General features: G+C 40.0%; 2 protein-coding genes across 2 annotated transcripts; one reads left to right on the forward strand and one right to left on the reverse strand.

The window, feature by feature from the left end:
• The first annotated feature begins 1,223 nt into the window (after positions 1 to 1,223).
• Positions 1,224 to 10,948, forward strand: tomm7 (translocase of outer mitochondrial membrane 7 homolog (yeast)). The gene is made up of 3 exons (XM_017455307.3): positions 1,224 to 1,424; positions 7,626 to 7,674; positions 10,612 to 10,948. The coding sequence occupies exons 1-3, from the start codon at positions 1,322 to 1,324 to the stop codon at positions 10,625 to 10,627; spliced, it is 168 nt and encodes a 55-aa protein (XP_017310796.1). The 5' UTR covers positions 1,224 to 1,321; the 3' UTR covers positions 10,628 to 10,948.
• Positions 10,608 to 15,177, reverse strand: il6 (interleukin 6 (interferon, beta 2)). The gene is made up of 5 exons (XM_017455306.3): positions 15,109 to 15,177; positions 14,838 to 15,016; positions 14,639 to 14,737; positions 12,884 to 13,033; positions 10,608 to 11,471 (listed from the first exon to the last, which is right to left on the reverse strand). Exons 1-5 carry the CDS (start codon positions 15,125 to 15,127, stop codon positions 11,277 to 11,279), a joined length of 642 nt encoding a protein of 213 aa, XP_017310795.1. The 5' UTR covers positions 15,128 to 15,177; the 3' UTR covers positions 10,608 to 11,276.
• Between the last annotated feature and the right edge of the window lie 830 nt (positions 15,178 to 16,007).

The raw sequence follows: 16,007 nt of genomic DNA on the forward strand, positions 1-16,007 counted from the left end.
CAGTGATTCGTTCATTGAGAATTGACGCTTTGTCTGTTTGATAGCTCAGTGGTGTTCAATGGTGCCAAATCCTGACAAACAAATCCAAAGTGTTTGGATGAAGAGTAGAGGTGGTTTTGGTGCACACAGAGAGATAGCCATATGGAAAAGTACCTCATGGCCACGGTTAAATATGGTGGTGGCTCTTTAATGTTTTGGGGCTGTTTTTCTGCCAGAGGACCTGGACATTTTGTTAGGATACATGGCATCATGGACTATCATCAACAGATATTAAATGAAAACCTGACTGCCTCTGCCAGAAAGCTTAAAATGGGCCATGGTTGGATCTTCCAGCAGGACAATGATCCAAAACATACATCAAAATCAACACAAAAATGGTTTACTGACCACAACATCAAGGTCCTGCCATGGCCATCCCAGTCTCCTGACTTGAACCCCATAGAAAACCTGTGGGGTGAACTGACGAGGAGAGTCCACCAGCATGGACCGTGAAATATGAAGGATTTGGAGAGATTCTGTATGGAGGAACGGTCTCAGATCCCTTGCCATGTGTTCTCCAACTTCATCGGGCATTATAGGAGAAGACTCAGAGCTGTTATCTTGGCAAAGGGAGGTAGCACAAAGTACTGATAATTGTTGCACACCTATATTTACCAAAGATATTTTTTTTATAAACCTATGTTTTGTTTGAAATTGTTTGATATCCACGAGAGTATTCTTGTGAATTTTTTGAAGATCAAAAGGTTAAACAATAAAGTCAAGTTTTCACAGATATCTTTGCTTATATTTACCAAGGGTGCCAATATTAGTGGAGGGCACTCTATCTACAAACATTTGGCCATATAGTGTGCATTTTTCTCACTCGACTGTAACTATAATAACGATAATAATGATAGTAGTTGACTGTGGATCTTCTGCATTATTGGTCCTCGGCTCTGAAGGTTTGCAGTAGAGAGGGAGTGATACATTACACATAGCAACAGTAATTTTACACATACAGTGTATGGCAGGTGAACATGAATGGTTATTAAATTGTTATCATATTTAGCAAGGTCCTGTAGTAGATCGTGTAGCAGGGAAAACACAGGGGGAAATGTACAGGATTAGGAACCTGTGCCCTACAGTAAACATGCTACTCGGGGCGTCATGTTGTAACGCGGATTTTACCATAAGCGGCGCTGTTACAGCAACTGTCGTAAAACCTGTCGTCAATCGCGTCATTTTACGGCAGCGTGGCTCGATTGTGTTTCCGCTTTCTGTCCTTCACAGGGTCTGTAGCTTTGCTTCAGGTAGCAACTTAAACCTTTACAACATCGCAGACATGCCGAAACTGAGCAAAGAGACGAAGCAGAGGCTGCAGCAGGTCTTCCAGTGCGGGCAGTTCTTTATTCGGTGGGGTTTTATCCCCACTGTTCTTTACCTAGGTCAGTAACTTTAGCTTTTTTACTCCATGCTATGCTAGTGAATGCTAGTAGCTAGCTAGTACACTGTTCTCTCTGAGGATGTTCCTGTCTATGAATTAAAAAAAGGCTTGTTACTATGGTGACATTCAGTGCAGTCGTGACCTAACATCACACCTGGGCTTGATTTTTAAAAAAAAAAAAAAAAAATCTTTTTATATCATGTATGGCTATAGCTTAATTGCACCTCATGGCTTTGTCTCAAATGGCTGGCTAGTGTGCACTTCATAGTGAGAGGTTATTTATAGTGAGGGAGCCCTTAATTAAATAAAACAACTGTCAAATCAAAACATTATTAAGAGCACAGCACTAAATACATTTAGCGTCATTAACCTTTTAAAAATCTGTTAAAATTCTTAACATTTAAAAAAAAAATTCCAGCATGGAGTGGCTGTTAAATATGGAATAAAACACTTGGGGGCGTGCTGTTATAGGAAAACAATCAACAACACGGTGGTATGATGTAGTCTGACCCCAAGCCCCAAGACGACCCCCCCCCCCATTCCTCCCCCCTTTCACAACAATATGCCAATGCTGACAGTTTTATTGAAGTGCTTATTAAATAGTTTATGGTTTAGCAAGAAATGAATGACACGTGGAGCTTCTGCCTTACATATCCCTGTGTATGCTGTTGCTATAGAAACAAAAGCTCTGTACAAAGTCCTGTAAGTTGCGAGTCCATGGATCGGACTTGTTTGTCCATCACATCCCACAGACGCTCAATGAGATTGCGATCTGGGGAATTTGGAGTCCAAGTCAACACCTTGAACTCTTTGTCATGGTCCTAAAACCGTTCCTGAGCAGTTTTTGCAGTGTGTCAGGGAGCATTATCATGCTGAAAGACGCCACTGCTATTAGGGAATACCTTTAACATGAAGGAGTGTACTTGGTCTGCAGCAATGTTTAGGTAGGTGGTACGTGTCAAAGTAACATCCACTTGAATGCCAGGACCCAAGGTTTCCCAGCAGAACATTGCCCAGAGCATCACACTTCCTCCACCAGCTTGCCTGCTTACCATAGTGCATCCTGGTGCCATCTCGTCCCTAGGTAAGCGACACACACGCACCCGGCCGTCCACATGATGTAAAAGAAAACGTGATTCGGCAGACCAGGCCACATTCTTCCATTGCTCCATGGTCCAGTTCTGATGCTCACGTGCCCGTTGTAGGTACTTTTGGTGGTGTACCGGAGTGATACTGTCGCTGATTCACCAGTTATCCTTCATTGGACTACTTTTAGTAGGTACTAACCACTGCATACCAGGAACATCTCACGAGACCTGCAGTTTTGAATTACCGTCTGACCCAGTCGTCTAACCATCACAATCTGGCCCTCGTGAAAGTCGCCCAGATCCTTACGCTTGCCCATTTTTCTTGCTTCCAACACATCAACATCGAGAACTGACTGACACTCGAACGGTGCCATTGTAACGAGATAATCAGTGTTATTCATATCACCTGTCAGTGGTTTTAATGTTATGGCTGATTGGTATAATGTGTGTATGTACTTATATATGACCTGTATGGTAGGTGCTTGACATAATCTAAGACTAATAATAAACAGATGTAAAAAAAAAAAAAAAAAAAAAAATCCATGATGTCATTTAAATAATAAGAATGCCTTTGAAGTTTTCTTTAAGGAGATGTTTATTTAGCCTAACATTTGTGGAAGGAGTCTCCAGTGTCGGTGCTTTGTAACAGTGAACTGCATCATTAAACATCTTCATTAAAAAATAGCTTAATGGTTTCAACTTGCTGTAGGGTTAGAGGAGTAAAACACTTGCTGTTATTGGAAAACCAGCAACTTTTGGGTGTTAACACATCACACCATCCTGTCGGTGATTATGATGATGCCTATAACGACATTGTCTTTTATTCCTTATTAACCCATAATAATGGAGCTGGTTAGTGTTCTACAGTAAGTACTGACGAGACTTATGAAGGTGTATTGTGATGTATTATGATGTCACTCTATTAACAGCACTTTCCCTAATTTTATTAAATAAAACCAGTAGTTAGACTGTAACTATACTGACTAAATAATAATAATAATAATAATAATAATAATAATAATAGTCACTTGTGGACCGTCTGGCTGTGTGTCGCAGATCATTGGAGTCTTTGGCACCTTGTGGATTCATTGGATGTGGAGACTTTGTGATTCATCCTGTGTTTCCTAACATCTTCATTTACGTGAAGTGGAAAACCCAACCAGTCCATTGCGTCATATCGCTTACCCTCGTAGTCCCCGGCCACTTTTTACGTGACTGTGAAATACAGGCTTTATCATCTTCTGGGATGGCGGGATTGAGTTATATTTAGACTTCCTGTTGAGAACCCTGCACTCTCGTTTTCATAACCATTGACTTTTCGCTGAGTTTCTTTCACATGAGCAGTGATGAGCGATACAGTATAGGAGAGAGTTTTTCATGCTGAAGCACCATGTAATAGTTCTGACAAAGTTCGTATCTATAATCCGACTGGTGAAATAAATCCTAATCTGGGAAGGATTCGATTCACTGAGTTACAGCTTAATACTTTTTATTTTTTTATTTGACACATTTCTTCGAAGGGTGGGAGATATGAGCAAAATATCAAATCACCCTACGTGTAGACTCCTGTAGAGGTTTGGCCTGCGTCATTTCTGTCGGGAATATCCATCTGGATAACAGGCACAACAACTGCGGCACGACGTCATCCACCGTCTTGTTTGTGTCGAGTTGAATGGGTCACATGACTGCATCACATGACTGAAAACGTGTCAGTGTTTTTTGAATATATGTTTTCTCAGTCCGCACTACAACACGAAAACGGCGGTTTCCAAGTTTATCCACTCGGGAGAGCGATTTCAAACGGCTCATTTTTCACTGGACAGAAATGCCTTCTCGGTGTGGAGGGAAAACCAAAACCTGGGTGAAACGACGCGTTTTCAAATTTACCCAGATTAATGTAGACGTAGCCTAAATCAAAGGTGTAGTCATTAGCGTGTATAACGCTGGAATGTGTGTGTGTGTGTGTATAAAAACGGATGATCATATTGCAGTCACCTTGCCATTCAACACTTTGAAAGACAATGAAACCCACCAAATAGCACAATTCAATTTTTTAAAATTTTATTTAAATTTTTTAATTTACCGCCCGTTCAGATCCCAGCGACGACCTGGAGATAAACCCGGTTTCCGACAGTGACACTGCAGTTTTTTTTTTTTACCGGAAGGGCTGGTCATCACATTTCTGCTTTAGTTCATGAACCTGATGAGTTCCCCTTGCACATGTACAAAATATTGCAGTAACAATATTCTACGAACATCCGAGTCACTTCTTGGATGAGTTGCTTGATGCAGTTTAGTTGTTTTTAAAAAGAAAAAAAAAGTTTTTCTTCCTGTTTTCGAAGAAAATCATCCAGATACCGGGGCAGCGTCAGCGCCGCTGGTGTTCTGTTTAAAATGCTTTCGAACTGACTGTTAAGTGTAATGTGACTTGTAAATTTCACGACATCAGGCTTTATTGCTTCTGAATGCTGTTCTCCTTTCAGCAGCACTAGGCTCAGTTTCGCACAGTAGGGTCCTGCTGACCGTCTGTTCTTCTATTCTTTGAAATCGTAGTTATAACTGACGGTTCTAGTAAGTCTGGTGTATATGGTGTGCTTTCAGTCGTTGTCATGCTGGAAGGTGACATTTTTCTTCATCTTCAGCTGTCTAACTGAGGCCTGCAAAGGGTTGGTGTTTGGAGCTATTCATTAGGCCCCGTATCTTGATTAGAGCCCCAGTCCTCGCTGGAGAGAACCAGATCCATAGCATGATGCTGCCACCACCACGCTTCACCGTGGGTAATGGTGTTCCTTGGGTGATAAGATGTTGGTTGCTCTATCATTAAAGGTAGAAAACGACCTGATAGGGCCGGGTAAAAAATATCGATTCCACGATTTTAATCGATCTTCAATTTAACGAAACGATATCGAAACAGGAAATCCCCGAATCGATCCTTAATGCGCGTGCTTTACTTGAGAGGAAGTGGATATTATCTGTAGTTCGCCTCTCGTCCTGAACACGTCGCCGTCTTTCACGTTTTGAAAACGTTTTGTTTGTTAAACATGTTTTAAATTGTTAATGAATTTCACTGCTGCACATTTACGTGTTTTTTTTTATTTTTTTATTTTTTATTTTTAAACAGTAATGTGCAGTTTGTGCTTTCCTTGTGTGCATCGTACATACATTTATGGTTTCTTGTTACAATTTTTGTTACTCAAAGTAAAAAGTAATTGAACATAATTGTGTGGGCAGTTGTTAATGTAAATGTGTATTACAGTAATATATCAAAGCAGGAGGCTTTCAGTTACCAGCATTTATATTAAAACATGGATTCCGTGTCTGCAAAACTAACATTTTAAATGAACTATTGATAAATAATCGAATCAGAACCATATAAAGAAGAATCAAAACGAATCGCCCAATTGGTCATAATACCCAGCCCTGTGATCTGATCTGATCTGATCTGATCTGATCTGATCTGATTTATCTGGGTTTTTATTTTTGTACATCACAAAATGTTGTAGGTGTAACAGGGGTGTGTAAACTTTTGATATCCACTGTATTTGTAGAGGCTTTTATTTGAATTCTGGTGCAGTATTAACCATAAAAAAAAACATGTTATAATTTGATTATTTAGAGATGATAATGATTATCAGGCCAATGTTGGCAAAAACAATGCTGAATTGGAGGCCAGAGGGGGAGAAAAAGAATAAATTCGATCTAATCCCATAACAAATGGGACGGTAGGGAAATGAAAAAAGTATTTTTCCTTGGAAGTGGAATGGGTTGTTTGTTACGTTTTATTTTTTTTTATTACATTTATTTTACATTATTATATTTATTTCCAAGTCAAAGTGTAATTAATACTTTTGGTCCGTTGGGTTATTTGGTTCATGCTGCCCATAATTCAATCCAAAAAGCAAAACATGTTGGCTGAGGTGTGTGTAGCACTTCAAATATCCTTTAAAATCTCTTTCCTGTATTGGTCAGAAACACAGCAGCGGAAAAGCATAAACCAACCTTTACCAAGTGCTCTAATAAATCCCGAGCACGGAGAACATGCGCTCATTGTAAAATAAATTAGTAGACAAGGCTGTGAAGAACTAGCTTCAAAACGTTTTGTGTATTACATCCAGGGTTCATTTTCTGTTTTTGTTTGTCGGTCTAAATCTCCGGAGCACACGGCATTTCCGCAGTGTTACAGTTCTCCGTTCTTTTGGCTCAGTCCATATTGGTATAAAATGTTGGAACCCAAAATACGTGTAATGTGTGATCATTTCCTGCAGTCAGGATGATTCAGAGTCGAATTACTCTCTCATAGGAGTTGAACTGTACTGGAGTTCATTTGGAACCGAAACGAGACATGCTCTCGGAGCAGTCGTTTGGTCATCAGCAGGTGTGATTGGTGTGACCCAGGGTTCGATTCGTTCGGACTAAACACCACACCTAAACACTACACAGGCGGTAGTGGTGGCTTGACGGTTAAGGCTCTGGGTTACTAATCGGAAGGTCGGGGGTTCAAGCCCGAGCACTGCCAAGTTGCCCTTGAGCAAGGCCCTTAACCCTCTTTGCTCCAGGGTTAGGTCCAGGGGTGCTGTATCATGGCTGACCCTGCCCTCTGACCCCAACCTCCTAACATGCTGTGGTATGCAAAGAAAAGAATTTCACTGTGCTGTAATGTACATGTGACCAATAAAAGACTTATATGAAAAAACCCTAAAATGGGAAATGCTCAAGACTAAAAACCAGCATTTAATATTAAACATTTTAGTCTCTTAAACCTGTTGCTAGGTTAGATTTAAATGTTTAAAATGCGGTCATTTAAACAGACGAACAAAAAAAATTCTTTAAAAAAAACAAAAAAACAGGAAGTTTATGCCGGTGTTTATCTCTAATAGTTATTTTTCAGTCATTAATCTTAAGCGTAAGTGTTTCACAACTGCTCTTATCTGTTGCAGTTTTCCTAGAAGCTCCCTCCCAGAGACAGTGTTAGTGATCGAAATGATATGCGGCGTTTACACCGACAGAAAGTTTTACTTCTGCAAACCAACTTTCAGCGCTTACGACGCTTCTGCAACACACTTTCTGACACATTTCATTCACACGTACTTCTTTTTCTTCTTCTTCTTCCGCAGGGTTCAAGCGCGGAGCAGATCCCGGGATGCCAGAACCCACAGTGCTAAGGTATTACAGCTTGTGCCCTCGAGTGACCTGAAGAACTGGGAACTCGTCTTATCGAGTCCACACTACGGTTAACAAAACAAAACACGGAGCGGTTCTCATATCGGCCTCGGATTGTTCTAGAAGAGTGTCCTCACACAGAGGGGTGTTATTTATTTTATATTCCTGACAAATCCTTACCAAAGAGATTTTTTTCCTGCCACAGCAGCCTTGCGCAAGCCAAAAAAAAAAAGGGAAGTCTGTCCTCTTAGCTTTTGGAATGAGTTTTCATTTCAGTTTCAAATCTTTACGATCCCACGCAGGTCTTTTTCCTAAACTGATCAATGGCCCTCATAGATTGTAAAGGAAAGGTGGTGTGAATAAATCCTATTTATTTATTTATTTATTTATTTTTTAATTCTGTATCCAGCAACTTTAAACTGCATTCAGTTTTCAATTAAAATATAATGTCTTTTTTTTTTGTTTTTTTAAATGTTGGGGGAAATCCCATGATGCAGTGCTTCAGTTTCTGACGTTTACTTGCTAATAGATACTCCTTGAAGTAGTTCCTATTCAGTGTCTGAAACTCTGATTGTCAGACTATTGGGCTTGTCATTCAGTTTTTCATCGCTGAGGGGTTATACCCTATGTAGTGAGAGCGTATGCCGTGAACAAGAAGCCATTTGTAATGAGTCTTTCCTGTGTGTTAAAGGAGTTTAACTGAAGAATCTATGTAAAGTAAGGTTAGATAAATAAATAGGTAAATAGATTACGTCATATCAGCATCAAGGCTGAATAAAATCGGTAACATTTAAGACTAATGATGATGGTGGCTCATGTTTTTTTTTTTTTTCCTTCTTTAAGCAAAACTTTCTCCTTCTGTTGTATAAGATTTAAAAGCATGATATGGAGCCACTGCTAGTGTTTTGCGCAGTTATTTTGTTTTCTTCTGCATTAATATAACGCTTGAAATGTGCTTTACTCGACTATTTACTCAATTCAGTCATCTGCTTAATTTTTTCGCTGATTAGTGTTTAACTATAATTGTTATCCTCCCGCTATTAAAAAGCCAAAATCATTTTAGACAAGCAGCAAAACTGCTGTTTATTTTAAATTATTTTAAATAATAACTGATGTCTCGATTGGATTTATTATTATTTTACATTTTTTTAATAAAATGATTAAAAATCCCCAACTGTAGCACAAACTCTCACTAGTTTTTTTGTTTTGTTTTTGATGAACTCGAGCCTTAATCAGTAGGTTAACTTTAAACGCCGCGACTTTTGAGCATGAAAGTTGTAGACGAGCAGTGAACAGTACGAGCGATGGTAAGTTTATGCAAATGAGTGCGATCGGAAAGCTGGTGTCAGTATTTGGTTTCAGCAGATACTCGGGGGGTGGTGGAAAGATGATATCAGAAGATTTTTATCCCCACTGAATGGGATTTACAGGTGTTAAATTGGGGAATTTGATTAGTCATAATCTTTTCTGAACAGGGTTTATTAATAAGAGAAAACCACCACAATCTAATTTTTATGGTGTATTTTCCAGTAGTCATACGGGGACAGCCCAAACTGTGCGTTCGGCTGATCCAGGGTGTCTACAGGTTATAAAAAGTCCTCGTTTTGTCTGCAAATATTTAGAATTTTTGCAAATTTCTGAGTATTAAACGCTCTTTCAAGTTTGCATCCTGTAGTATATGTAGAGATCGACTTTTCTTCCGGATACGGCGTCAAGAACACAAGTCAGAAGTGTACGTTAGACTGAGCGTGACGTTTTCTACATACAGTTGTGTTGCATACACCGAGGAAATATATCAAGTGGTAAATATCAATTCCTCAGAGTTTGTTTGGAGAACAGCAAATTCTCCGGTTAAAACCTTTTCAAGGTTGATTTATTTGAAGAATGTCACCCGAGGATGTTCATGTAATTGATCCAGAGTGCAGAATATGTGCATACAGTGCTGTGTGAAAGTCTTAGGTACATGCCAAGAAACGCTGTAAAGCAAAAATGCCTTCAAGAATAATGAAATTAAATGTTTCTCCATTTAAATAAATGAATAAATAAAAATCCTGTAAAGAGCAGTAAACAGTAATAAATGAAACAAAGGTAATATTTGGTGTGATGATTCTTTGCTTAAAAAACAAAGTAGTCTGAGGTAGAATCAGTGCAGTTTTATAAGGGAATGAGCTGTAAGGTTTATCGAGCATGGTGCAGAACCAGACACGGTTCTTCTGGAGACTTTGACTGTCGCACTCGCGTCTTATTCTTGCAGCAGCGTTCATTGTGTTTTTGTCTGAAAAGCGTCTCTTGCCACTTAATATACACCTTTCTTTACTGACACGCAAACATTTTTCTGTAGCATTTAATTTTGTGCTGGAAAACTAATGTTTGGGAATCTAAAGTTTCTGTTCTGACTCGGTCATGTAGAAGTCATCAAATAAAAATCTAAAAGTTTGTCCTGGACAAAAAAGGGTGCTTAAGCCGTTTGCACGGTACTGTATGTCACTTAAAATACTGAAACTTTAACGCTACTGATTCATCACACGATTATTAAGCGCCAAAGCGCGACTAACCCTTTAAGGCTAACTCCTCAATGATAGGAGATCACCATTAGGAGAAACGTCACACCCCACAGCTGAACTGGAAGTTTTGATTGGTTTTTCAACCGAGACAGACCTGTCTGTTATTGTCTGTCTGAAGTGCTGGGTCGAATGCCGGCTCCCTCGCTGTGCTCCGGTGACCCTGACTTCCGATTCGCCAGGAAGTCAGAACGACTGTCCGAGCTGCTGCTGTCGAAAATGAATCAACACCTTCTGACCGGAACTGAGAATTCAGCATCTCTCTCGTGTCTGGTGTTTTAGCACTGTGTACATGTTATACACGGCTGTGTGTCGTCTTTCGCGCTGTCCTGATTGTAACTAACTTGTTTTTATTTTTTATTTTTGTATGTTTCACCAGTTTGCTTTGGGGATGAAGGAGTGATGAAGAAGCGCTCCTGCAGAAGACCAAACCGTCGCTACATCCCATAATAAACAGCCAGGGTGTTTATTCGTCATCTCGGAAGGGACTCTATTGCCTTGCACGTGTCCTTGAAAAGTTTCAGCACTGTTTCAGTTTTCCTTCTTCTCCATCTCGCTGTTTGGGATCTTCGTGTTTTTAATGTGTCTGGATATATTTAATGTGATTTAGAGTGTTTTTTTTTTTTTTGTCATATCAAAGTTATTCCCTACATTCAATTTTTGCTCAAACGAATGTTTACACCAACATCAGCTAATAAATGACGAAATGGCAGATATTTCATCTCATAAAGCTTTATTTATCTCTCAAAAACAGTCACATATGTGTTAATGTAACACATCCAAGTGGAGTTAATATAACCCAGACCATTATCTTCATCACCATTCATTATCTTCAGTTCAAATGCTTTACAAAATGCAAATTTCCAATAAATTTCACTCTCAATATTAATTCCCTTCACTTTTGAACATTAAACTTCTAACATTTTAAATATTAAAGTTTTTTTTTTAAATACCTGCAATAAATAGATAGATAGATAGATAGATAGATAGATAAATAAATAAATATGTAACTAGTTAAATAAAATAGATACAACATCAGGAAATTCATTGCTCGTGTTTGGAGGGCCACCCGTGTTCCTTCGCCATGTGTTGGATTAATTTCGTAGTCTTCATGTAATTGATCGCCCTGCAGGTGTCAGTCATGAAGTCTGCAAAGTTGGACAGAATGAAGTATATGTTTCTTCTCCGTGTCCACACTGAAGCATCAGGTAAGGAGGTCGGGCGAACTTCTTCATATACCTGCAGGTACAAATGCAAAGAACGTTAGCGGGATAAAGTTAGCGCCAGTCACTGTTTGCATCACACTGTGTAATAATCAAATCTGTATGATGTAGTAATAATAATAATGATGATAAGTGAAGGGAGTTTAGTCTTGGAGCACTTTGAGTTTTTGATCATTAATGAGAAACTAGAACTCGTCAGACTGATGATGGAAAGCACGGGTGACAGGCTTTGGGTTCAGGCTTTGTTTTGAGTAGCAGGTTTGAGGTTTTTTTCTTTAGCACGGAATTAACAAATGTGCAATAAACAATAAGACGTATGGTGTATACAGGGCGACATGGTGGCTTAGTGGTTAGCACGTTTGCCTCGTGTCTTTGGGGTTTGAATCCCGCCTCTTCCCTGTGTGCGTGCAGTTTGCATGTTCTCCCGGTGCTGTCCGGGGGTTTCTTCCAGATACTCCGTTCAAAGGCATGTGATGTAGCCTGATTTGCATTTCCAAATTGTCCGTAGTGTGTGAATGTGCATGCTCTCTCTCTCTCTCTCTCTCTCTCTCTCTCTCTCTCTATATATATATATATATATATATATAATATATATATATATATATATATATATATATACACACACACACACACGCAGGTGAGATGAATAACGTAAATGATCTCATTACAGTGGCACCTGTTGAGCGGTGGGATGTATTAGGCAGCAAGTGAACAGTCAGTTCTTTAAGTTAACGTGTTGGAAGCAGGAAAAATGGGCAAGCGAAAGGATCTGAGCGACTTTGACAAGGCTCAAATTTTGATGCTTAGACGACTGGGTCAGAGCATCTCCAAAACAGCAGGTCTTGTGTGGTAAGTGATGGTACCTATTAAAATGGCCTGGTGACATCCACGTGGATGTTGCTTTGACTAAACATTGCTGCAGACCAAGTACACCCCTTCAGGTTAAAGGTATTCCCTAATAGCAGTGGCCTCTTTCAGCAGGATAATGCGCCCTGACACACTGTAAAAACCCTTCAGGAACAGTTTGGGAACATGACAAAGAGTTCAAGGTGTTGACTCGGCCTCCAAATTCCCCAGATCTCGATCCGATCGAGTGTCTGTAGGGTTTTCTGGACAAACAAGTCCAATCCATAACCTCACAACTTAAATGATCCGCTGCTAACGTTTTGGTGCCAGATACCACAGCACACCTTCAGAGGTCTTGTGGAGTCCATGCCTCAACGGGTCAGAGCCGGTGTGGTGACACAAGGAGGACCGACACACTATTAGGCAGGTGGTTTTAATGTTATGGCTGATTGTTGTATATATGAGTGGGGCACAAGATGGCTTCCCTCACAATGTAAAAAGGGATTTTTTGTTCTTGTACCTGAAAAGTAGTTTTGTACTTTCTTTTTTCAGTGTGTGTGTGTGTGTTTTGTAATCACTTACTTTTACTGTTTCTTTGATTAAATGTAACAGCCTGGTGGTCCCGACTTTAACATCCATCATGCGAGCTGACATCAGGTTCTCACTCTCTATATAGGGCAGGTAAGCTTGGTACACCCGCAAACCATGGTAGATCCGCTGCAGACATTTTTGCTGTAAACAAACACACACACGCACACACCATGTAAGACGGGGCTTTCACTGAACACACCCATACGAGAAAATAAACCCTCAACATCTTATTATAAAAAAAGCATCACCTTATTACGAGAGAGATGTTAGAAAAACAACAAAACGGATCGTTTTTACGATCTACCTAGTCGACAGAATTTGTCCAATTTGACTGATTTCCTACGTTTCAGCTCAACTTCACGAGGATTCGAAATTTGTCCAAGCACCCTGAAAGTGTTTTGCGTAACAACATACCCAGCCTGTAGACTTTTAATACGCTTCAATCTCTGACCATGAACTTTCCCATCTCATTCACGCTTTAAGCCAATCATGAAGTAAATCTGGACTAATTCTAGTCGCTTTCTGTGAAGGTTATGGTACAATAAAGAACTACGAACACATTCATGTCATGTTAGAAAACACTCAGGGAATTCTACACAAAATTTCAATTGTTCAGGAAAATGCATTACGTCCTTAGCTCTAGCTAGCTAACTTTATTACGCAATATGAATGGTTAACATCTTATAAGTAGTGTTCATAAGATGTTATAACACCAAGAAGAAAAACAAAACAAAACATGAGCATCTTTATTTAGAGGCCCATAAGGCCATGTTGTTTTTAAGAAATGTACAGCATCAGAGAGATGATGGCGAACTTGTCGTCGTGTCTACAGCTCCACATAATCTAATCCTATGATAATGATCCCATTTATGATACGGATTTTTTTTTCAGTAACGACACTTTTCTCTTACTAATTAATGTTTTCTTGTATTAATGAGATTTCTCTCATTTCTCTATGTAATAACGATCTATTTTCTTGTAGTAACGAGATGTTATCTTGTAGTAAGAAAATGTTTTTTGTCATCCTTCTTAATACCGAGATGTTTTGTTGTAATAACGCGACACCTTTCTCTAAATAATTCATGTTCACGACAGGCCTTTCTCTTAAAGACTGAATGTTGCCACAGAGTAAAGAAATTTCTTTTCACAATAACCAGATGTTTTCTTGTAGTAAGGAGATTTTCTCTTGTAGTAACCAGATGTTTTCTTCTAGTGACCAGATGTTTTCTTGTAGTAACAAGATTTTATCTTGTAATAACCGGATGTTTTCTTCTAGTAACAAGATTTTCTCTTGTAGAAACCGGATGTTTTCTTCTAGTAACCAGATGTTTTCTTGTAATAATGATAATATTTTCTTGCAGTAACCAGATGTTTTCTTGGAGTAAGAGTAAATGTTTTTGTCCCCCCTCGTAATACCGAAATGTTTTAATTGTAGTAAGAAGACACCTTTCTCTAGACTAAATAATCCATCTTTTCTTTCTCGTAATAACGAGATGTTTTCTCGCAGTAACAACGCGCTTTTCTCTTAACGACTCTGTTGACGAATGTTGTCGATTAATAACGAGATTTATTTTCACAATAACGGGATGCTATCTTGTTGCTTGTTGTAGATTAAGGAAATAACACCCCACCACCACCGCCACTACCACCCGCAATAACCAGATGTTATCTTGTAAGAAGACAGTAGTACCAAGCTAAAAGATACTGACACTGCAGCCGCAGTGGTGATAGTTTTCTCTGACTTACCGGGCTGAAGTCGGAGGGCAGACACCCGTCTGTGGAGCTCAGGAGCGGAGTATCAATCTTCGCTTTGTGGAATTCGCTTTCTGGGAAGTCCCGTTTCAACTGGATTCAAATATCCCGAGTCAGTTGAGGAATTCACACCGATCAAACACAGCACATTCTCTTCTGTCTTATGATCTCTAATATTGTAAGTGCGCATTACCTGCTCCCCGACGCTCGCGATGTCTTTCCGCATCTGTCTGGCGATGGAAAGCCACTTGTGGTCTGGCGCGAGCGCATCCTTCTGCAGCTCGACTCCAGATGTTTCGTAGAAATCCGTGTCTCCGCTGTAGAGTCCGAGCGAGGCCAGGGGGAGCAGTGCGAGCAGAAGCAAGCCAGGATCTGCAGAGACAGACAGAGAGGAGTGTGTGAGAGAGAGCTGCAGGAGGAGGAGGAGGAGGAGGAGGAGGCGGCACTCAGAAGCCGGTACTCACAGTGCAGGAGAGAGGGCATGGTCGGGGTGCTGGTGTCAGGGTGGGTCGACTTGTTGATTGCGCTGAGCTCTGTGAGTCTTTGCTCTTTGAGTAATTTCCGAGTAATTTATATAGGCTACCACCTCGAAAGAAAATTCCACAACCCACTTTTTGTGATTAGTAATCACTATGATTTAACAGGGAAAAAAACACCCTCATTTTCATAATTTTCTTCTTTTCCTTTTTTTAAAATTTTTTTTTACCCCCTCTGTCTAGAAGGTAGTTCCACTGGCTGGGTTGGGAAGTAGGGGTTACTCGAGTTAGTCTGAGTAGTTTTTACAGAATTTACACCTCTTTTTGTTGTTGTTGTTTTTTTCTTCTTTTTCTTCTTCTTCTTTTTTTTTTTTTAAAAAAAAGAAAGACTTGATAATTGAGAAATGTCATTATTCTCTCCACCACTCCTACATGAAAATATATCACTGCCTTGTAGAAGTAGTCCCCCCCCCCCCCCCCCCCCATGGATATCCCTGTGCCAAACCACAATATTATCCCCATATCTGTCCCTTATCCAGTACCTGTCTCTTCTCCTTCTCCTTCTCTGTTTATCCAGTACCTGTCCCTTTCCCCTTCTCTGTTTATCCAGTACCTGTCCCTTTCCCCTTCTCTGTTTATCCAGTACCTGTCCCTTTCCCCTTCTCTGTTTATCCAGTACCTGTCCCTCCTCCTTCTCTGTTTATCCAGTACCTGTCCCTCCTCCTTCTCTGTTTATCCAGTACCTGTCCCTCCTCCTTCTCTGTTTATCCAGTACCTGTCTCTTCTCCTTCCCCTTCTCTGTTTATCCAGTACCTGTCCCTTCTTCTTCTCTGTTTATCCAGTACCTGTCCCTTTCCCCTTCTGTTTATCCAGTACCTGTCCCTTTC

The sequence above is a fragment of the Ictalurus punctatus genome, chromosome 24 (assembly GCF_001660625.3).
Source record: "Ictalurus punctatus breed USDA103 chromosome 24, Coco_2.0, whole genome shotgun sequence".
Taxonomy (NCBI): domain Eukaryota; kingdom Metazoa; phylum Chordata; class Actinopteri; order Siluriformes; family Ictaluridae; genus Ictalurus; species Ictalurus punctatus.